This window comes from Phocoena phocoena, chromosome 9 (genome assembly GCF_963924675.1).
Source record: "Phocoena phocoena chromosome 9, mPhoPho1.1, whole genome shotgun sequence".
Lineage (NCBI taxonomy): Eukaryota > Metazoa > Chordata > Mammalia > Artiodactyla > Phocoenidae > Phocoena > Phocoena phocoena.
Window position 1 is genome coordinate 24,705,015 of NC_089227.1, and position 24,789 is coordinate 24,729,803.

A 24,789-nucleotide genomic window follows, 5' to 3' on the forward strand; every position below is an offset into this window, starting at 1 on the left:
AATTTTTAAAAAATGAAGTAGTGAATGAATAAGTCAACAGTTTAGTAGGAAAAATGCAAGTAGGAAGGGAAAGAGATAAAGTAGAAATCAAAACTAGCTATGGTTAAAAGATGAATAAAGTTTTCCCACTGGAGTTAATAAAAATGAAAAATGAAGAGAAAAATGTGTGCTGCTTTCCACAATTCTATATCAATTCATATCACATTCCTCTTTAGGACATGCAGGGTAAAGAGCAGTCTGGGTCATCTCTTCTCTTCAGTCTTTGGTGTATATGACTTCTTACCCCGATTAACTGGTTTTCTTTTGTATTCTGAAGTTTTCAGTCTGCTTTTCTTTAGTATCCCATACTTGACCAAACGATGAAGCCTAGCCCTGCTCTTTGCACTCTATGTGTTCATTCAACACATGTTGATGAGAACCTATTACACACACACACACCCTGTGCCAGTCAATAGGCTCTGTAATAAACTTTTACTCACATATATCCTATTTTTGGTTCTCTGTCCTTGTGAGCAAGGCTTTATTTTTAGAGAGATAAGTGAAGGAATATTTAAAATTGAGTTATATCCAAATATACTTTGAAACATAAATTAGATCTTCTGGGTGCTGGCCACCTTTTCTTTTCTTTTAATATGAACTGTGTTCATAGGAAACTTGATCCATTCCATCATCTGCTTCTTTAATGAATGCTGGGTGGCCAGTGAAGGATATAGATGTAGATATCAGGTCACCTGATTTTCTAGTTAAGCTTCTGTACTAATTTCATCATCTATCATCATCTTCCCATTAAGCCATTTGTAAAATATTTCAATTTAGGGAGTTGACGATAAATCACTCCTCTAGACAGACGTATATAGATATATATTTCTCTTTCAATTTTCCATAGAGTTAATCTTTAGTTAACACTTAAAAGTGTTAACCTAGCATGTAGATATTCCAGTAAGTTGCTAATTGATGAAAATGTGTTTCTCCCATTGAATAAAAAAAAAAATTGATTAATGTACAAGGTCCTCTCAGCCCTAAAGCTTTATATCACAAGGAAATGTTTGTTGGTAAAACAGCTGATTGGACTGGGAAGCCAGTTCCCAGGGAGATCTATTTCACATGTACTCCTGTAGCAGAGAATGACAATCATAGAGAATTTGGGTTGAAATAAGACCTCTAGTAGGTCATCCAACGCACTCTCCTCAACCAGGGTAGGATTGATTTCAAACGCCATTCCTTTGTTCATGAAAAACTTAGATCCATCTATTTAAGCAAAATGTTTTCCTCACTATGCAGGGAGTGACACCATGCAAATCCTTATGAGAGGACAAAACCAATTACATTGTTTGTTTTGTAATGTAAAGATAAAACTACGTTTTGGAGGTATTCATGTAATTCATAAGTAATGAATTTGGAAAAATTAGTTGTTTTCTGTTATTGAAACACTGTAAAGCTGATCTGCTTGGACACTTCCTAGCTGTTGTTAACAAGGCCAAAATCACAGGTTTAATCCCAGTGTAGAGCAACCAACTCTTTTTCTTTTTATGTGGGCCAGTGAATTCCGTTTCTGTTTACTGAAGTAAAATCATCTTGCATAGTTTTGCCCCCCACCGAATGAATGAAATGGAATAAAAAGTGGATTCATCAAGCAAGTTACTACCTCTATTGCAAAAACAGGTCACAGCATGTATCCTACTGATTTGCTGGGTGTTTAAGGCCCTGGGGTTGTTAAAACATAGGATACAGAGTGACACTGGCTGGCCTCAGATTCTGGCCATACCACTTGCTAGTTGTGCATGACCTTGAAAAGTTACTAAGGATCTTTGCTCTTCAGTTTCACCATATAAAAAATAGAACTAACAAAATCACCTACTTTGTGGTTCTTGAGAGGATTAAATGAGATAAACCAGGTATACTGCTCAACAAGGTACTTGGCACATGGTAAACTAAGTCTTCCAATTCATCTAATAACCAGGGAGAGCTGTTTTAAACTACTTTAGTTCCTGTTAAAATTCTTTGTGAAATAAATCTTGAAAAACTCTGGCTATATATGCCTCTCTAGTGAGTAGATATCTATGTTTCTCCTCCATGAGGATTAAAATTCTCAGAGTAATGAGCCTATGGATATTATGTTTACTCATCTTTAAATAGCATTCATCTGTTATAATGAACACAATTCTTGTCTTCACTATAGACATTTAATTTCCAAGGAATAAGAAGTTTTCTCTAGTCATTAGGCACTAGGTGAAATGGGAAAGTTGGTCAATCTGAGGCATGAATTTTTAGCAGAGGTTCTCAATTTTGACTGTGATTTAGAATCACCTGGGAAACTTTTAAAAAAATACTGGTGCCAAGTGATTCTGATTTAATTGGTCTGTGTTGACGACCGGGTGGTAGGATTTGTTAAGGGCTTGTAGCAGGTGATTTTAATGTGCAGTCAGGTTTGAGAACCACCATGGTTAAAGAACATTTGGGCCCTGGTTATGTAAGATCAGAATCTGTTCCATCTCCAACTTATCACAGGCAACCTCTCCACTCCAGCTGCAGAGTGCTGTGCCTCTTCGCAGGCAAAGAGAGGGAAAAAATTTTTTTAATTATATTTTTATTATTTCTTCCCAAACACCAAGATCTATAAATCGAGGTTTTGAGGTGAAAAAATGTTAGACTACATCTTAATGATAATTTTTTTATTCTTTGGCTAAATATCAGTTACAAATTCAGATAAGCTTTGGCCTAATACACTTCTGCAAAGTTGGCTAAATTATTATAGAAGTGTAGGATTATTCTGAAGCACTAACCTGGGATTGGTAACACACCTATAAAAGAGAGGCTCTATCCTCTTTTCTTCATGCTATTCTTACCTGTGTTCGTGTGGTATCATGGAATTCCAGGGCTGGCATTTGATGCCACTTTTAGTGATAGATACCGTTCCCTTATAGCTACCTCCTTTACCGATGATGCAGTTTCTAATGTAGTCTATCAGAAGAAAGCAGAGGAAAATGTTATCACTATGTGTAACATATCTGCTGTGTATATTAAAAATAAAAATGATAAAATTCCATTCAAATCTTTAAGTAATGCTTATAAACCATCACAAATCATATTGAAATTTCTTGCCTAAAAGTTCTACTAATATTTTCAAAATAATACATTTCAGAGTAATCCAAAACAAACAAAAAAGACCATTGAGGAGTTTTAATTTTGTGAGTATATACCTGGATAACTGTAGAGATTAGTCTACCTACTTAATGTAGATTATTCTATATACTTAACTGGACAGGCAAATTTAATTTAGCATAATGATTTGCTCAAATTCACAGACCATTTTAAGAACATATTAAAAACAAAAATTTGTAAACGTATATTGACTTCAAAAAGTTACTTTAAGATAATGGAAATAACTGATTTGTCTTTACATCAGTAAAATTGTGTGGGTTTTTGTGTCTGTGTGTGTATGTAATAATTACATTATGCTGATTATTATTTTCATATTTTTGCTAACAGATCAGCTGCTAAATTATAGGACAATCAAATTGAAACAAGCTGTATATTTCTATCCAATAATAGTGTATACAGTTGTTAGCAACTTAGAAGATTAAAGATGGTTTTATACTAGATTATGAATTATGTTTAGGATTTACAGAATTATTGGGGTGTATAGAGATTATCTTATTTTCTAACATGAATTAATTTTAATTTCATTTAAACATTTTCCCTATTAACAAAGAAATGTCTGTGTATATTACTAAATACCTAAGTTTAATAAAAAACACAGTATGATTTAAGAAAACATTAAAATTGAAATAAATAGTATTATCATAAACATAATTCAGGATTATTATTTTGTGTAATGAGAGATTTATTCTGTAAAATACACAGTTAGTAAACATTCTTCAATTATTTTATTATTATAAATCCACTGTTGAACAAAATAAACACCTTGTGAATATAATATCAAACTACCGAAGTAGACAAATTAATAATATGGTCTCAATTCTTTCAAAGATTTTTTAAAAGTATGTAACTAGAAATAGATCCAACTAATTTTTCAAAACCTCCACGTTTTGTTGTTATCAGCAATCATCACTATAACTTAGATTAATTATCCAAAGTTATTAAAATTTAGAATACTTTAGTAAACTCAAAATTTGCTGTTATATAAAATGTCTTAAACTAATAACTTAAGGTGGCACTTTCTAAAATGACTGTGGAGAATATCAGTTCCAGGAGATGTTACTAGAAATAAACAAAGCGGGGGGGTAATCTAACTATGGAAAATTTGGGAAAAGCTCTCTTTAAAGTACCATACTGAAAATAGTCAAGGCAGTAGTGTCATCTGTCTTAATAGATGAATTGACTGCATAATAGATCCATGATATAATGGAAAAATCAGTTAGAAAGTGCACTGTGGAGGGCAATTACATATATTTTATACTTTGTTTCATTACGAAATATTTAGGGAGAAGCAAGTTACCTTTGTTTTCATAGAGGTCAAATTCATGGCCAAACTCTTTTTTCACTCCACTTGACATGCTATTGAAAGGGAACCAGAGGCATCGCTTTCTTGCTTTGTCAAAAACAAAGGCCCTGAAAAAAATATCTGAATGAAAAGAAGGAATACTACTATTTATACAGTTTTTAAAGAATAGGCACCTGGTTTAAACAAGGAAGGCAATATAAAAACAGACGCATTATTACATATACAGAAACATGAGGGATATTTGAACCTACCATTTTGCTAGCCAAATAAGACAGAACAAAATTAAATTTTTATAGGTGTAGATTTAAATATCAGATAGGATAAAATTTGAAATGTTCTCATGTTATTCTCAATGACACATAGAAGAATGAGGGCTTCAACAAGCAAAATCAATATATAGCACAACTACTTGGAATATTTCTGAAGACTTTATTTTTTTTTTGTAAGTACACAGCAAGTTGGAAGATATTTTTGCAGTTATATACAAATTATTATATTTGAAATATCATGATTAACTTCTAAAGGTTGTAATTGTATAAAGCACATTCTAAAGTGACATGTCCTAAAATGCATTAGACAAATCACCACCCCAGGAGATTCTCCAGCAAAGAAGGATCTAAAATCAAATGTTTGGGAAATTTTGCATATAATATCCCTGCTTGGTGAGTTATAAAGCATTTAAGCTTATTAAAGGCGATGAAAATCCTTCTCTTAGGTAACTTTGCATAAGTCAATGTTTCCTAAATGGATTTGCTTGTATAAGCATTTTTAATTTAAATAAAAAACTAATATCAGAGAGAATACACTTTTGATATATCATCTTGACAAAAATTGCTGAAATGTGTTAACTCCTAAAATTATCATTCCTATAGCTAAGTATTATACTGGTATTTTCTTGCTCACTAAAAAAAGTATTTCTAAAGAAAACTGATAAATACAAAACTCCCTTAACTGAGAATAGTAAAGTACTTAAAATTTTCAACACATTAAGTGTTACCATTTCTAAAAATATAGGAAATAAAGTTCGAATTCTGAACTATTTTCTTTCAGAATAAAGCATGTATAAGCTTTTTCTTTCAGAATAAAGCATGTATAAGCACCTACTTAAGAAAAACACATAGATTTTCTAAGAATAAAGATTTTTTGCTTCCAGACTATATATATATATATATATATATATATATATATATATATATATATATATATATATATATATATTTTAACATCTTTATTGGAGTATAATTGTTTTACAATGGTGTGTTAGTTTCTGCTATATAACAAAGTGAATCAGCTACATGTACACATATATCCCCATATCCCCTGCCTCTTGTGACTCCCTCCCATCCTTCCTATCCCACCCCGCCAGGTGGTCACAAAGCACAAGCTGATCTCCCTGTGCTGTGCGGCTGCTTCCCACTAGCTATCTGGTTGACATTTGGTAGCATGTATATGTGCATGCCACTCTCTCACTTCGTCCCAGCTTCCCCTTCTCCCATGTCCTCAAGTCCATTCTCTATGACTGCGCCTTTATTCCTGTCCTACCTCTAGGTCCTTCATAATTTTTTTTTTTAAGATTCCATATATATGTGTTAGCATACAGTATCTGTTTTTCTCTTTCTGACTTACTTCACTCTGTATGATAGACCCTAGGTCCATCCACCTCACTACAAATAACTCAATCTCGTTACTTTTTATGGCTGAGTAATATTGCATTGTATATATGTGCCACATCTTCTTTATCCATTCATCTGTTGATGGACACTTAGGTTGCTTCCATGTCCTGGCTATTGTAAATAGAGCTGCAAAGAATATTGTGGAACATGACTCTTTTTGAATTATGGTTTTCTCAAGGTATACGCCCAGTAGTGGGAATGCTGAGTCGTATCGTAGTTTTAGTTTCTTAAGGAACCTCAATACTGTTCTCCATAGTGGCTGTATCAATTTACATTACCACAAACAGTGCAAGACTGTTCCCTTTCTCCACACCCTCTCTAGCATGTATTGTTTGCAGACTTTTTGATGATGGCCATTCTGACTGGTGTGAGGTGGTACTTCATTATAGTTTTGATTTGCATTACTCTAATGATTAATGATGTTGAACATCCTCTCACGTGTTTGTTGGCAATCTGTGTATCTTCTTTGGAGAAATGTCTGTCTAGGTCTTCTGCCCATTTTTGGATTGGGTTGTTTGTCTTTTTGATATTGAGCTGCTTGTATATTTTGGAGATTAATCCTTTGTCCATTGCTTCATTTGCAAATATTTTCTCCCAATCTGAGGGTTGTCTTTCCGTCTTGTTTATGGTTTCCTTTGCTGTGCAAAAGCTTTTAAGTTTCATTAGGTCTGAGTTGTTTATTTTTGTTTTTATTTCCCTTTCTCTAGGAGGTGGGTCAAAAAGGATCTTGCTGTGATTTATGTCATAGGGTGTTCTGCCTATGTTTTCCTCTAAGAGTTTTGTAGTGTCTAGCCTTTCATTTAGGTCTTTAATCCATTTTGAGTTTATTTTTGTGTATGGTGTTAGGGAGTATTCTAATTTCATTCTTTTCCATGTAGCTGTCCAGTTTTCCCAGCACCACTTATTGAAGAGGTTGTCCTTTCTCCATTGTATATTCTTGCCTCCTTTATCAAAGATTAGGTGACCATATGTGCATGGGTTTATCTCTAGGCTTTCTATCCTGTTCCATTGATCTATATTTCTGTTTTTGTGCCAGTACCATACTGTCTTGATTACTGTAGTTTTGTAGTATAGTCTGAAGTCAGGGAGCCTGATTCTTCCAGCTCCATTATTCTTTCTCAAGATTGCTTTGGCTATTCAAGGTCTTTTGTGTTTCCATACAAATTGTGAATTTTTTTGTTCTAGTTCTATGAAAAATGCCATTGGTAGTTTGATAAAGATTCAGATTCACTGAATCTGTAGATTGCTTTGGGTAGTATAGTCATTTTCACAATGTTGATTCTTCCAATCCAAGAACATGGTATATCTCTCCATCTGTTTGTACATCTTTAATTTCTCTCATCAGTGTCTTATAGTTTTCTGCATACAGGTTTTTGTCACTGTAGGTAGGTTTATTCCTAGGTATTTTATTCTTTTTGTTGCAATGGTAAGTGGGAGTATTTCCTTAATTTCTCTTTCAGATTTTTCATCATTAGTGTATAGAAATGCAAGAGATTTCTGTGCATTAATTTTGTACCCTGCTACTTAACCAAATTCATTGATTAGCTCTAGTAGTTTTCTGGTAGCATCTTTAGGATTCTGTATGTATAGTATCATGTCATCTGCAAACAGGGACAGATTTACTTCTTCTTTCTGATTTGGATTCCTTTTATTTCCTTTTCTTCTCTGATTGCTGTGGCTAAAACTTCCAAAACTAAGCTGAATAAGAGTGGTGAGATTGGGCAACCTAGTCTTTTTCCTGATCTTAGTGGAAGTGGTTTCAGTTTTTCACCATTGAGAACAATGTTGGCTGTGGGTTTGTCATATATGGCCTTTATTATGTTGAGCTAAGTTGCCTCTATGCCTACTTTCTGGAGGGTTTTTATCATAAATGGGTGTTGAATTTTGTCAAAAGCTTTCTCTGCATCTATTGAGACGATCATATGGTTTTTCTCCTTCAGTTTGTTAACATGGTGTATCACATTGATTGATTTGTGTATATTGAAGAATCCTTGCATTCCTGGGATAAACCCCATTTGATCATGGTGTAGGATACTTTTAATGTGCTGTTGGATTCTGTTTGCTAGTATTTTGTTGAGGATTTTTGCATCTATGTTCATCTGTGTTACTGGCCTGGCCTGTAGTTTTCTTTTTTTGTGACATCTTTGTCTGGTTTTGGTATCAGGGTGATGGAGGCCTCATAGAATGAGTTTGGGAGTGTTCCTCCCTCTGCTATATTTTGGAAGCATTTGAGAAGGATAGGTGTTAGCTCTTCTCTAAATGTTTGATAGAATTCGCCTGTGTAGCCATCTGGTCCTAGGCTATTGTTTGCTGGAAGATTTTAAGCACAGTTTCAATTTCAATACTTGTGACTGGTCTGTTTATATTTTCTATTTCTTCCTGGTTCAGTCTCGGAGGGTTGTGATTTTCTAAGAATTTTTCCATTTATTCCAGGTTGTCCATTGTATTGGCATACAGTTGCTTGTAGTAATCCCTCATGATCCTTGTATTTCTGCAGTGTCAGTTGTTACTTCTCCTTTTTCATTTCTATTGGTTTGAGTCTTTTCCCTTTTTTTCTTGATGAGTGTGGCTAATGGTTTATCAATTTTGTTTATCTTAAAGAACCAGCTTTTAGTTTTATTGATCTTTGCAATCATTTCCTTCATTTCTTTTTCCTTCATTTCTGATCTGATGTTTATGATTTATTTGCTTATACTAACTTTGGGTTGTTTTTGTTCTTCTTTCTGTAATTGCTTTAGGTGTAAGCGTAGGTTATTTGAGATTTTTCTTGTTCCCTCAGGTAGGATTGTATTGCTATAAACTTCCCTCTTAGAACTGCTTTTGCTTCATCCCACAGGTTTTGGGTCATAGTGTTTTCATTGTCATTTGTTTCTAGGTATTTTTTGATTTCCTCTTTGATTTCTTCTGTGCTCTCTTGGTCATTTAGTAGTGTATTGTTTAGCCTCCATGTGATTGTATTTTTTACAGTTTTTTTTTTCTGTAATTGATATCTAGTCTCATAGCAGTATGGTCGGAAAAGATACTGGATACGATTTCAATCTTCTTAAATTTACCAAGGCTTGATTTGGGATCTGAGGTGTTATCTATCCATAGAATGTTCCATGAGTACATGAGAAGAAAGTGTATTCTGTTGTTTTTGATGGAATGTCCTATAAATATCAATTAAGTTCATCATGTTTAATGTGTCATTTAAAGCTTGTGTTTCCTTATTTATTTTCATTATGGATGATCTGTCCATTGGTGAAAGTGGGGTGTTAAAGTCCCCTACTATGATTGTGTTACTGTCGATTTCCCCTTTTGTGGCTGTTAGTATTTGCTTTATGTATTGAGGTACTCCTATGTTGGGTGCATAAATATTTACAATTGTTATATCTTCCTCTTGGAGTGATCCCTTGATCATGATGTAGTGTCCTTCTTTGTCTCTTGTAATAGTCTTTATTTAAAGTCTATTTTGTCTGATATGAGAATTGCTACTCCGGCTTTATTTTGATTTCCATTTGCATGGAATATCTTTTTCCATCCCTTTACTTTCAGTCTGTATGTGTCCCTAGGACTGAAGTGGGTCTCTTGTAGACAGCATATATACAGGTCTTGTTTTTGTATCCATTCAGCCAGTCTATGTCTTTTGGTTGGAGCATTTAATCCATTTATATTTAAGGTAATTATCGATATGTATGTTCCTATTACAATTTTCTTCATTGTTTTGGGTTTGTTATTGTAGGTCTTCTCCTTCTCTTGTGTTTCCTGCCTAGAGAAGTTCCTTTAGCACGTGTTGTAAAGCCGGTTTGGTGGTGCTGAATTCTCTTAGCTTTTGCTTGTCTGTAAAGGTTTTAATTTCTCCATCAACTATGAATGAGGTCCTTGCTGGGTAGAGTAAGCTTGGTTGTAGGTTTTTCCCTTTCATCACTTCAAATATGTCCTGCCACTCCCTTCTGGCTTGCAGAGTTTCTGCTGAAAGATCAGCTGTTAACCTTATGGGGATGCCCTTGTATGTTATTTGTTGCTTTTCCCTTGCTGCTTTTAATATTTTTTCTTTGTATTTAATTTTTGATAGTTTGATTAATATGTGTCTTGGCATGTGTCTCCTTGGATTTATGCTGTATGGGTCTCTGCCCTTCCTGGACTCGATTCACTATTTCCTTTCCCATATTAGGGAAGTTTTCAACTATAATCTCTTCAAATATTTTCTCAGACCCTTTCTTTTTTCTCTTCTTTTTCTGGGACCCCTGTAATTCGATAGTTGGTGTATTTAATGTTGTCCCAGAGGTCTCTGCAACTGTCCTCAATTCTTTTTATTCTTCTTTCTTTATTCTGCTCTGTGGTAGTTATTTCCACTATTTCATCTTTCAGGTCACTTATCTATTCTTCTGCCTCAGTTATTCTGCTATTGATTCCTTCTAGAGAATTTTTAATTTCATTTATCCTGTTGTTCATCATTGTTTGTTTGCTCTTTAGTTTTTCTAGGTCCTTGTTAAATGTTTCTTGTATCTCCTAAATTCTATTTCCAAGATTTTGGATCATCTTTACTGTCATTACTCTGAATTCTTTTTCAGAGTACCTCTGCCTACTTCCTCTTCGTTTGTTTGGTCTGGTGTGTTTTTACCTTGCTCCTTCATCTGCTGTGTATTTCTCTGTCTTCTCATTTTGCTTAACTTACTGTGTTTGGGGTTTCCTTTTCACCGGCTTCAGGTTCGTAGTTCCAATTGTTTTTGGTATCTGCCCCCAGGGGGTAAGGTTGGTTCATTGGGTTGTGTAGGCTTACTGGTGGAGGGGACTGGTGCCTGTGTTCTGATGGATGAGGCTGGATCTTGTCTTTCTGGTGGGCAGGACTGCATCCGGTGGTGTGTTTTGGGGTGTCTGTGGACTTACTATGATTTTAGGCAGTCTCTCTGATAATGGTTGGGGTGGTGTTCCTGTCTTGCTAGTCGTTTGGCATGGGGCGTCCAGCACTGTAGCTTGCTGGTCGTTGAGTGGAGCTGGGTCTGAACATTGAGACAGAGATATCTGGGAGAGCTCTCACCGAATGATATTACGAGTGGCCTGGAGGTCTCTGATGGACCAATGTCCTGAACTTGGCTCTCCCACCTCAAAGGCTCAGCCCTGACACCCGGCTGGAGCACCAAGACCCTGTCAGCCAAACGGCTCAGAAGAAAAGGGAGGAAAAAAAAGAAGAAAGAAAGAAAATAAATAAAATAAGTGAAGTTATTAAAATAAAAAATTAGAAATATTATTAAAATAAAAAAGTAAGTAAAAAAAAAGAAGAGAGCAACCAAACCAATAAACAAATCCACCAATGATAACAAGCACTAAAAACTATACTAAAGAAAATGGATAGACAGAACCCTAGGACAAATGGTAAAAGCAAACCTATACAGACAAAATCACACAAAGAAGCATACACATACACACTCACAAAAAGAGGAAAAGGGGAAAAATTATATATATATATATAAAGGAAAAGAGCAACCAAATCAATAAACAAATCTACCAGTGATAATAAGCTCTAAATACTAAACTAAGATAAACATAAAACTAGAAACAAATTAGATGCAGAAGACAAACCCCAAGTCTACAGTTGCTCCCAAAGTCCACCTCCTCGGTTTTGGGGTGATTTGTTGTCTATTCATGTATTCCACAGATGCAGGGTACATCAGGTTGATTGTGGAGATTTAATCCTCTGCTCCTGAGGCTGCACAGAGAAATTTCCCTTTCTCTTCTTTGTTCACACAGCTCCTGGGGTTCAGCTTTGGATTTGGCCCTGCTGCTGCATGTAGGATGCCCTCTGGCGTCTGTTTGTCGCCCAGAGAGGAGGGGCTTAAAGGAGCAGCTTTAAGATTAGGGGGCTCTGGCTCACTCAGGCTGAGGGGTATGGAGGGGTATGGAATTAGGGGCGAGTCTGCGGTGGCAGAGGCCAGTGTGAAGTTGCAACAGCCTGAAGCACACTGGGTGTTCTCCTGCGGGGAGTTGTCCCTGGATCTCAGGCCCCTGGCAGTGGCGGGCTGCACAGGTTCCCGGGATGGGAGGTGTGGATAGTGACCTGTGCTCACACACAGGCTTCTTGGTGGCGGCAGCAGAAGCCTTAGCGTTTCATGCCCATCTCTGGTGTCCATGCTGATAGCCACAGCTTGCGCCTGTCTCTGGAGCTCATTTAGGCGGTGCTCTGAATCCGCTCTCCTTGCACACCATGAAACAATGGTCTCTTGCCTCTTCGGCAGATCCAGACCTTTCCCCAGACTCACTCCCGGCTAGCTGTGGCACACTAGCCCCCTTCAGGCTGTGTTCCCGCAGCCAACCCCAGTCCTCTCCCTTTGATCTGACCTCCGAAGCCCGAGCCTCAGCTCCCAGCCCCCACCCATCCTGGCGGGTTAGTAGACAAACCTCTCTGGGCTGGTGAGTGCCGGTCGGCCCTGATCCTCTGTGCAGGAATCTCTCCGCTTTGCCCTCCGCACCCCTGTTGCTGTGCTCTCCTCCACGGCTCCGAAGCTTTCCCCCTCCATCACCCACAGTCTCTGCCTGCGAAGGGGCTTCTAGTGTGTGGAAACCTTTCCTCCTTCACGGCTCCCTCCCCGAGGTGCAGGTCCCGTCCCTATTCTTTTGGTACGTGGGGAGTGTCCTGCCTTTTGGGAGGTCTGAGGTCTTCTGCCAGCATTCAGTAGGTGTTCTGTAGGAGTTGTTCCACGTGTAGATGTATTTTTGATGTATCTATGGGGAGGAAGGTGATCTCTGCGTCTTACTCCTCTGCCATCTTGAAGGTCCTCCTCCAGATCATATATATATATATATATATATATATTTTTTTTTTTTTTTTTTTTGTGGTACGCGGGCCTCTCACTCTTGTGGCCTCTCCCACTGCGGAGCACAGGCTGCGGATGCGCAGGCTCAGTGGCCATGGCTCACGGGCCCATCCGCTCCGCGGCATGTGGGATCCTCCCGGACCGGGGCACGAACCCGTGTCCCCTGCATCATCAGGCGGACTCTCAACCACTGTGCCACCAGGGAAGCCCCAGATCATATACTTTTGAAAGCACATAATTTTCTTATAATTTTATGTAGTTCAAATTAGTCATTTATTTCTTAACGTTGTAACAGCTTTTAAGTAATTTTAAATAAGGGGAAATAACTTTTATAAAACAAATATTAAAAAGATGTTATAAAATTAAAGTATTTCAACTATTTTATATTTTTACATAGTGCATTTTATTCTATATCTAACTTCAAAAATTATATGTATAAACTTTGTGCTTTGATTTACACGTAGACATTTTGAAATGTCCACCTACAAGAACATTTTACAGCTGAAATAGTATTAAAGAACAAACATAAAAGTCTGTTTTTGCAACTGTGGCAGAATAACTTGAAAAGAGAAAAACTGGCTGATAATATATTTGAATTTTGATCTGGTAGATAGGAAACTTATGCAATACATGTAAAATTTCCTATATCCCTATTGTAGGGTGTTGGGGGGAGAGTTAAATAACCTTGAAAGCATGGTAATTAGATAAAGAATACATATGAAGATAACTAAACGAACATCTAAAAAGAAATTTTAAAATTACAGACTCAAATGCCTACTAGTTAACATTAAAATAAAAATGTACCACACATATATAAACTACTACTTTTTTTTCAGTAATATGGCTTTGACATGAGATTGCCTTGCAAGTGACTCATAAGCCCCATCAGGAACATGTGAGATTTGCTTCTGTGAATACAAAGGTGATTCCATCTGGAAAGTGGGTGACAGGGTTTCCAGCTTGCTGATTTCATTCACCCTTTTCTCTCATTCCATTACAATTCCATATACCCTCAGAAAATTGTATTTGCTTGTATCATTTTACACCTCCATATGGACTGGATCCAAGCTGACAAATGCCATGAGTTGCATATCTTCTTTGAAGTTTGACTTTAGGAGTCCTTCTCTTAGCCTTATTTTAACTATCATCTTCCTTTCAATAATTTATTTTCTTGAGTTGTTTATGGCAGAAGGGCAATTCCAGTACCAGTTACTCAGTCATGGTTAGAAATTTTCATCTCTTGAGTCAGTTCATGTACAGTAATTTTTTGAAATGCTTAGAATCAGGCATTCTGGTCATCTTTCTCATCCAGCAAAAAACAACTTCAGTCTCTATAAATTCAATATTGTTGATACCTTCTCAAGAGGAAACAAAATTTGAGACCTCCACCTCATGCCCACTGAATCACAGATGCTTTCCCACAGCACTGTTGGTATTTTCCAAGCATTTTAGTGTGTTCGCCATTGTTTTTCAATGATTCTAGTTCATGTAACAAGTCCCCAAAAAGATCTTTAATTCATTAAGAACCTACTTTCAGCATATCACAAGTATGTCCATTCAATTCTGAATAAGTAATGTATTTAGTGATTCCAGATAAGTATGTATATATATCACAAGTGTGAAGGATGACACCATGTCTGAGCAGAGAACTTTAGCTGTACATTGGTATTACTACATGTGGTTTTCTGCACAGGTTGCCATAAATTTGGAGACTAAATATAACTCAACCAGAATATGGTTGAAAAGCATGAAACCTCGTATATATGGGATATGTAAAGTTTTATTAATCTGGTCACATATGTTCTCCAACGCAGCAAAATCATTTTAGTTTCTCCTAAATAAAACAAAGGGAAAGCTGTTTTGTTTTGGGTTTTTTCTAGGCCTATGGCTGACTAATGTGAAAATCAAGGCTTAGCAATACTTTCCTTACTTGTGGATCCAGGAGAGTGTATTTTCAAATTCAAAGTTAAAAATCAACAATGAGATGTGGTTCTCCCATTCCCTTTGCCCTGCCCTTCTAACCCTGAAAGGGGAAAATACAATAAATCCAACCTCCTCAATTGCCAGAAGAACATCTCCATAAATCTACACAGCTGAGTTGTTGATTGAGAGTAGTTTTCTCTAATTTATTTTTTTTAATCTCAAGCCTTTTCTAGGAAAGTCAGGGAAGGAAGGAGTTATCATAAGAATTACTTGCAAAGTTAATTCCCCACTCCCAGTGCCAGGAAATATCTCCCTGAAAGTGGCAGTTTGGCTATAAAAATACTTCCAGAGGAGATCTAAATGAATAGAAAAGAGATAGTCTTTCCTCCTGCTAAACCTATTGAAGAGCTCCTCTAACCATGTCCTTTCTCCTCGGGCCCATAACACTTACTTCTCTGAGAAAGGCAAGACGAATTTAGGACCTCTTGCCATGACATTACTAAAATCTGTGTTCACATTATGTGTTAACTACCCAAATGTAATAGAGTAGAATTCAAAAGTAACAGGATACCATGTGCACTCCTGTTAAAGTGGGATGAAATAGAGAATAAAAAGGTGGAAAGTAAGTGTGGGGAGGGAATATTTATGAAGAACTAGGAAATGCATTTTCTTCTGGCAATTTAGAAAACTATTCAGATGAAACTGTCACCTTCATGGCCCAAAACTCCAAGTTTTATCCTTTGGCATACTGGCAAAGTTGTAAGGAATTTTTCCCTGGGAGGTCACAGAGAAGCTTTCAAAAGATAAGAAAACTCTCCATTTGAGTCCCCTCATGCCTCTTTGAATTGCCCCAACACTTTTCACCTAAAACTTCATCATCACTACCCGCTAACTTCTTTTAAACAGTCCCTCTAGTTTTTTTAAACTAATTATCTCAATGGTTTTTATTTACATCCCTAAAGACAATGATACAAGTTGCAGTAAGTTTTGGTTGTTGGCCAACTTCTATTCTGAAAATTCCTCCACTCCTCTTGTAAGAAAAAAAAAAAGTTTACTCTGAATATTGTAAAATATTAGAGAGATAAAAAGTTAATCAAATTGAATTTTAGTTCCTAAAGTTCAGCTGTTCATAAGATGAGAAAATATAAATTCCATAACTAAAGCCACTGTGGATTCTAAAAGATCTCAGTTTATGTGTTCTCCCTTACTCATATTTCCATCAAATGAGAGCTAAGTCTGCTGTTGCAATGAGTTAAAACTAAAATCAAGCTTACAATTTTAAGAGTATATTGCATTGAATACAAAAAAGATGATGATAATGAGTCCATGCTATATTTGGAAAATTATTCTAAGAACGAAATGAAGCAACTTACTTGCAAGTGAATGGAAGTCCTTTATTCCTAATACATCTATTGGCACATTGGTCTGCAGTGTTCATTTTTTTTGTTTTTATCTTCAGTAATGGGTCTTCTTTAATTAGAGTAGTCTTTGCTGACTTTTTGAATTCATGAAGTGTGTTTCTTCTTTTCTTCTGTCCTTCTATTAATAATAATATTTTTTTAAAACATAGGGGAAAAGCTTTTAAGGCTCATATAGAAAAAAATATCCCTAAGAATCATCTACGAGGTAATGATTTTATCTGACAACATACCAGACCTCCAGGGGTTGGGGGGTGGAGTAATATGGGGAATGATACTCTCAGATACTTAAGAGCAAGAGAGGAATAGTTAATCAGTGAAGAAAAAATAACTTCACATACAGAGTCATTCATCTACATTCTTTCAAATGAAGGATGCTTTTAAAAATTAGGACAGAGTTCACTCTTAAGAAATAAATAACATGGTATTCTCCAAACAGTATGAAAGGAAGTGCCAGGACATATCATATCATGCTCTATAATTAAATCTGTCATTTCCTTCTACAATTGGTCTTTATGTAAATTATAGTACTAATTAGATAAGCCAAGTCAATGACAGGTGAGAAACTTCTCACTAAAAATGGTGCACTGGGTAAATTCTTCTGACTTGGTCTTTAAAGTATTTCATACTATTCATATTCTAGCCCTTTCATTTCCTACATAAGTGTTTTCTGTGCTTTTGGGCACTATTTCTCAGTATCACTGAAGTGTTTGTTTTGAAATCAAGCCAAATGTTGTAAATCAAATGTATGTAAAACTTCATCCTTTAATGTAGCAATATCATTTTTCTTCATCAAAGTATTGTACCAGGCCCCTAGATAGCGTGAAGCCTCCTATTAAAAAGCTGAAGAGCAAAGCTAAAACATCCCAAGAGACTTAATCTTATGGATAACTTTAGAATATGAAGAACTTGCTTCTTCATTCTTAATTTGCCCAAAGTTACCTGGTTTCTAATGATAATCATCTCTTCACAATGAGGATCAAATTGTCTAAGAGACTGCAGCTGTTGTAGAACAAGGATGGATATAATTGTGCCCCTCCCCTGCCTGTCAATTCATTTGAATACCCTTATAACAAAGGCAGTAATAATACGTACATTTTTAAGATACGAAACCAAGACACGGGAAAGTTGATGACTTAGAAGATCTGATTGAAAATCCAGCTGCCTGGCTTCAGAGCCCCCACTCTTAAACACGTATGATGTCATCTCTCTCTAAGACTTGCTAAGAAAGCATGTGGAAATAACGGCTTATAAACAGTTTCTGAAGATTTGCTTAAAGCTATCAGTAGAGAAGTAACTTGGATGGCAGAACAGGAAATCACTTCTTGTCTTTAAACGTGGTGAAATGTGCCAAGAAAAGAGGGTGAAAATTTTTCTGTAGAAAATTTGGAAATATGGCTTAACAGAGTGAGGTACCAAGAATGCCATCATACTCTTAAGTCTGCCAGCAACCACTGGCTCCAGTTGTTTTATTAAACATGGAGATGCTACCCATTCATATCTATCCTAACCTGAAGTCCACAGTAAATAAGAGAAAACATGAATTCCTCTAAATTTTGGTTCTCTATAAAACTCCAGAACACAATCCCCAAAAGACTGGTACTAATTTCTGTAATAATGCTTTCATTTTCTTTTCTTTTCTTTTCTTCAACTTTTCTTTGCCCTATAAGATGGAATGGCTATGGTAGAACAGGTATAATTTAAAAGACATCTTAACATAGAAATTCAGTCAACCAAATAATCCATCAACATGTTATTTATTGAGTGTGGACCAAATGCCTTGCATAACGTTGGCAGACTGATGATAATTCTGGCATTCTTATTGACTTGCCAAGTGACTTTGTTTAATTACCTTAAATGCTAATAGCCTATTACTCAATTTATAAAATGAAAGTTATATTATATGTGAACTAAAAGGAGCTATTTAAACTACAATCATTTGGAAATCAATTTGGGTTAAAAATGTTATGAATATGCAAAGTTTTAGTTTTGTTTTTGAAATTTCATCCTTTAATTTCTGGCATAAGAGAAGAAACCGTTATTCTCCCAAGCAAAGAAGTGGTATTAGTCTTTTCAAATTTTGGTTTCTGCCACAGGACCATGTTAATGGGAGATACGTTTCTCCACTAAGAGTTTCCACTTCTTTTGACATTAGTGCACTCTTTCTTAGGTGCTGTGAAATGTTTCACGGCATAAAAATCTTCTGAATTCCTGTATAAATTGGAATACTTCTCAGAAACAAATAGTGGTTAATGGACGCAGAAAATCTATTCAAAAAGCTATCTGCCAAAGTGGAAAAATTGTGGTGTATATATATATATATATATATATATATATATATATACATATGTATATGTATATATATATAATATGTATATATATGTGTGTATATATATACATATATATATGTGTGTATATATGCACATATATATAAAATAAATTCAATTAACTAAAAGTATAGAATTAAAATTGGCCTAATGTATTATGTATTTATTACCTATGTTTAAGTGTGAGAGAAGAACATAAAACTAAATTTTAAAAGTCTAAGACAAACATTGAGTTCAGACATGTATTTTACCAATTACCAAATAAAATAGAATACCTGGTCAATGCTCTGGTTTCTTCTCTCAGAACCATACAACATGAAGGAAGGCACTGAGGATGACTAGAGAAAAGTGGTTTCTGTGGGATCGTTGATTATATTTAATTCTGCAGATCCTCAGCTGTCCTATTGAAATGTGTTAATGCCTGGCTGTACCTCATAAAAATAGTCTAGTCTTCCTTGCTGATAAACTTTCGATCACTACCTTTCATCTAAAGATCAAAAAGTATCTTGAAAAGCAAATAAATCTATGATTTCCCTTTACTAGATAATAAATAGGAGAGAAAAGCTTGTCTGGGGCTACAAATCTAATCAGGGGCAATCAGAACCAGATACTAAGATTCCCTTCTCACTCTTTATTTCTCATGACTTAGAAGCTTTCCCTTATAATTCAGTCATATCGTTAGGTCAGTAACTAATTATTCAAAAAGGCGAAGTTCAAGCTAGTTGTACATCATGTAATCCACACATCAATAAAATTAATTCCTTCTTCAATAAAAGAAAAATTCAAAACAGAAGTCATTCAAAAAACAGCATCTGAAAATAAAATTCCTTTGCTGAAGATACTTTTAACTTTCTCTTCCATATGTATTAACAACTGATGCTTGTTTTAACAACAGTTAAAAAACAAGCTTAATTTGGGAAGAAACTCAAAAATATCTTTGGATCAGATTTTTCCCTACTATTTTTTGTGCATGACTGCTAGTTGAAGTTTATAAACAAAACATTGAAATGAAATCAAAGGGTAAGAGATCACTGCAACTTTGTCATGCTTTCTTATATTTTAAATTGCAACTCCTTTTCCCTCTGCCCTCAGTATGGGAAAACATTCTGTAGCTATATTTCCTGAAGAAACCAAAGTCCCTATTTTAAAACTGAAATCATTAGGCTCTTAGTGAAAAGCTACAAACAGAAAGTAGGGTCAAATGTATCAAGGTGCTTGAAGAAAGACACATTTCTCCCTCTGGTCCCTGGGCCTCACACTTATTTCTCTCAGTACCTCATATATTTTCTTCTCTGTATGGACTAACCATTGACTTCAAAGAAAAATCATGCAAAGGAAAGGATTTGCAGGGTGTGGAAAGAAGCAGGAATCTGGCTCCACGTATTCTGAGAAATCTACCCACATGATTAGTGATTAACAGCTTGAAGTGGCAAGATGTTAAGATGAAAGTACACAAATAATTAATGGAAGGGAATGGTGGTGACTGGAGATTTACTTCCCGAAGGCAAAAATCATAAATACAAGTCCAAGTCTTCATTTCTATTATCTAGGACTTGGGTTTCACAAGTGGACAATTTTCATCCCTTCTTTAGAGAAGGGAACAATATCATAAATAAAGATGTCAGGAAGGGATCAAGTCAGATTTAAATCAAATGTTGGTATTTGAGAAGCAGCATAAGTATCTCTTCCAAAAAGATTTACAAATGAAATGATGTTCAGTGTGAGAATAGGGACCTCCCTAGATGTTTCCCTCCTTCTACTTCCATGCAACTTCCTCATTCATCCTCCTCCTGGTCTCTTCCTTCACTGTCTGTTTCTGCCTGCAGCTCTCCTCCACACACCAGCTAAAACAACCACACTTCAGTCAGGTATCTTGTCAACTCAGACCCTTCCAGCTGTGACCCATAATGTTTAAAATAGTGTAATTTAGCATGATATTCAAGCATATGTGCTAGTCTCTCTTACTTTTCCAAACCCAGGCCATACTCCTCCTCAGGTACTCAGCACACCAGCCCTACGTGATTGCCTGTCCTTGTACTTTCTCACTTCAGTACCTTCAGCCACTTTGTGTTCCCCTGACTTAAGTAATGACCGTACTACTACCTGTATTTTCACACTCTACTTGAGTATTGCATACCCCCTAAACCTGGTTTGATCTGAACTAGAAATGAACTCTCAACCGTAACATAATAATACTTCTAACACAGAATTGTTCTTATATTACTTAGCAAAATGGATTTTTTAGAGCGAGTTTCAGTTGATTTCACCGTTGCTGTATTCAATATAAATAAAAGGGAAAAATGCACATTGCATATTTCATTCACATAGATTTGGGTAGGAATCTCAGCTCTATCCAGTATGTAAGATAATAAGAAAAAAATTAAGATCTTTAACTTCAGTTTCCTCATGTAAGATGAGTCAATCCAATAATGCCAATCTTATTAGAATTAAATAAGCTTTGTTTTAGAACTTGGTCCATAACAGTCGCTCAACAAATGTAAGTTTCATCATCAAAAAATCTACAAACAGTAAATGCTGGAGGGGGTGTGGTGAACAGGGAACCCTTTTGCACTGTTGGTGGGAATGTTAATTGATGCAGCTACTATGGAGAACAGTATGCAGGTTCCTCAAAAAACTAAGAATAGAGCTATCATATGACCCGGAAATCCCACTACTGGGCATATACCCTGAGAAGACCATAATTCAAAAAGAGTCATGTACCAAAATGTTCATTGCAGCACTATTTACCATAGCCAGGACATGGAAGCAAGCTAAGTGTCCATTGACAGATGAATGGATAAAGAAGATGTGGCACATATATACAATGGAATATTACTCAGCCATAAAAAGAAATGAAATTGAGTTATTTGTAGTGAGGTAGATGGACCTAGAGTCTGCCGTACAGAATGAAGTAAGTCAGAAAGAGAAAAACAAATACCGTATGCTAACACATATATATGGAATCTAAAAAAAAAAAGGTCCTGAGGAACCTAGGGGCAGGACAGGAATAAAGACGCAGACGTAGAGAATGGACTTGAGGACAAAGGGAGGGGGAAGGGTAAGCTGGGACAAAGTGAGAGAGTGGCATGGACATATATACACTACCAAATGTAAAATAGATAGCTAGTGGGAAGCAGCCACATAGCACAGGGAGATCAGCTCCGTGCTTTGTGTCCACCTAGAAGGGTGGGATAGGGAGGGTAGGAGGGAGACGCAAGAGGGAGGAGATATGGAGATATATGTATATGTATAGCTGATTCACTTTGTTATAAAGCAGAAACTAACACACCATTGTAAAGCAATTATGTGCCAATAAAATGTTAAAAGAAAAATGAAGGTATTGGGGTGCAGAGTCAGTTAAAGAAACAAAACAAAACAAAAAAAACAAATGTAGGTTTCTTTCTCACTTGTTCATCTGTACATCTCCCACAGGCTCCTTGATAGTAGGTGCTCATTTAATGTTTTGTTGTTGTTGTTAGAAGGGACTGGATATTTGTATCCAGTGTAGTTGCGAGTGAATAGAGGATAATCCTATGTAAACCAACTCCTATAAAGATGGCTTGGGTCTATTATATTGAACATTTCTTTACGTTTTTTGAAACTTTTCTAAAAATATCTCCATAATATATTCTGCTCATAACTGGTTGTCACCTCATTATAGTATCCACTTCTTTTCAAATATTGTCTTATTTCACAATAGGTAAAAAAACAGACTCATAAGCTAAATCAAAAAGTATAACCGAAGCAAGTAACAACAAAATTCTAAATGTTCAATGTTAGATGATATAAAAAAGAACAGACTTTCTTTATATGTTCTAAGAGGACTATCCATGTTTTCCACTTTGAGGAATGTAATTTTTTAAAAAAACTATCAAAATAAAGTTGCCACCCAGACAAAGGCAGACCCTTTTTTGTTAACAATTTTAGCATTATCCACTTTAGGAATTATTCTATTACTTGTAATTCCCAACTGGCCTCTCCTTGCCTGCGGCATACTCTTGGGCTGCATTCCCCCTATCCTCAGGAAACGCAGTCATTTCAACATTAGCCAAAATGAAATATAATTACAAATGTTTATCTCCTGCCAAAACTTCACAATGCATGCCAAAAACAAATAGACATTGTCTATGGTTGATCTACTGTTTGGGTTTTCCACACTGTGTTCCCCATGCATAAGCACAGATGATTCCAGGTAACCATATTCTACTTCAGCCCATCAACATTTTGATCTTTGAAAATGAAACTCCTCAAAATATTAGCTGTCATTTCAATTTATACTCAAAATCCCACAAACCAGCAATGTCATATAAGAATCAATTTTAACATGACCCACCTCAAAGGTGATAACCTGCTAGATTGAACTTTTTTTTTTTCACCTCTTCAGAAATCTAACATAAATGTTCTCGAACTGACACTTCCCACACAGCGTTGTTTTCCAAAAGGGACACATCACAAAATCGAAGAAAGCCAGGTGGGACTGATTTTCCTCGTCATTTTGCAAGTTCTTGGTGTTTTCAACCTTTGTATTACATTGGAAACTAGATTGGAGGTCTGATAAATGTCATATTTAACTTATCTCAAAAGATATAACTGAGATATATCTCAGTTCTCTGTCTTATTTAAAAAAACTATGTCTACTGTCTGGGCATTTATTCCATTCTTTTATTCCCCTGTGCCCACCTATGATGCTCACTACCTTCTCCCGTTGGCATCCCAGCCACGACAATGATAACACAACCAAATACAGATGTTTCCTCTTGCCCTGATAACAACAGAAAACTTCCCAAAGCAGCAAATGAAACCTCTAAACTTCTAGGCAGTATGAACTCCCAAGCAACTCCTTCCCAACCTGTAAATTCTGGGGAGAAAATGGGAGACTGAAAGGAGCATTTCTACAGCTATAATCAGAGTCACACAATTTTTGCCTCCTTGGCCCTGCAGTTTCAAAAGGGCAGGCATCCATACCCAGAAAGAATGAGACCTTAGGAGAGAGGCTTTCTCTTTCATTTTTATAACATGCATATACTCAGACTTTAATCTGCCTTCTCCAAATGAAAATTATTAAGTCATAATTTGGCCCTGAATGTTGACTGAGTGATGAGGGGTAGTGGATTGTCATGGAAAATTCTCCTCTGGGAAAAAAAAAAAAACATGTCCCTGCTGTACTGACCATCACTTTCCCCTCCTCTCTTCAGCTTTAAATTTATCCAAACCAGCAAAGTTCAGCCAGTGTTAGCATCTCGCTCCCATCCCACCATCCCTGACTATCAGGCTAAGTGAGAGGGGGCTGGATCAATGGGGAGGGGGACGGAAACAACAGAGGGGATGCTAAGTATCTTTTTAAATGCTTTTCAAACAGAAAGAGAATGTCAAAAGAAAGCTGAATGAGAGATTTTAAAAACCCATACCACATACAGAGTTAAGGAAGGATGCTGGGAATCGGGTAAAGAGAGAGCATTAGGAAAAGGAAATGTTAGCAAGAGAGAGTTAAAGAAGAAGAAGAAGGAAGAAAAGAGAAAACTAACCTGCATAGGGGATGGCAATGGGAAACAGGAGGTGGAGGAGGACGTGCTGCAGCAGTAAGACTGGCAGAAGTTTGGTCACCCACATGGTGCTGCTGGATGTGCTGGCGGATCCCACTGGCGATGCCTGCGTGAAAGAATCCTGTTCCGACTCAGTGCCTAGAAGAGCCCGTCGGCTCTGAGCTGCTTTTTATTGCGATGAGCTAAGTTTGTTGTGTGATTAACTGGAAAGATCTAGGTCTGAACTCCCTCTTACGGTAAGAAACTGTTTAACAACAGCCCTTTACTCTCTTCCACCCCCCCTCCTTTCCTCACCACCCCCCACCCCCCAACAGCACCAAACAGATCCCAGCTCCCCACGACCCCACCCCCACTCTGCTGAGGAAAGAAACTTACAAAGAGAAGGTCACCTGGCCTGAGGCCAGCTTCAATTTGGAAGTTGGAGCTCCAGATCCCAGTGGCTCCTATCCGAGCAGGGAAGGGAGCTGCAAGGCTCAGCCCAGTAGCTAAATCAAGGCACAGGCAGAGGACCAATTCGCTAAATTTAAAACAGGAAAATACACGTGTTTACATCTCTATTTGGGAAAAGAGGAAGGGGAAGCAGCATAAGAAGAAAGCAAAGCACTGCCTTTCTGTCAAATGTGCGTCAGCTCCTAATCTCTCTCGT

General features: G+C 36.5%; 1 protein-coding gene across 2 annotated transcripts in view; it reads right to left on the reverse strand.

Annotated features, from left to right (window-relative positions):
- HGF (hepatocyte growth factor) overlaps nucleotides 1-24,366 on the reverse strand; it is a 79,947-nt gene extending 55,581 nt beyond the window's left edge. The window contains exons 1-4 of one of the 2 annotated variants that reach the window (XM_065884363.1): nucleotides 24,126-24,366; nucleotides 16,229-16,394; nucleotides 4,460-4,572; nucleotides 2,847-2,961 (exon numbers count right to left, since the gene is read on the reverse strand). In XM_065884363.1, the coding sequence (XP_065740435.1) occupies nucleotides 2,847-2,961; nucleotides 4,460-4,572; nucleotides 16,229-16,394; nucleotides 24,126-24,210 (479 nt within the window). In that variant the 5' untranslated portion in view covers nucleotides 24,211-24,366. The remainder of the gene's footprint in view (nucleotides 1-2,846; nucleotides 2,962-4,459; nucleotides 4,573-16,228; nucleotides 16,395-24,125) is intronic. The other variant, XM_065884364.1, reaches the window with a different exon arrangement.
- Nucleotides 24,367-24,789: the final 423 nt, after the last annotated feature.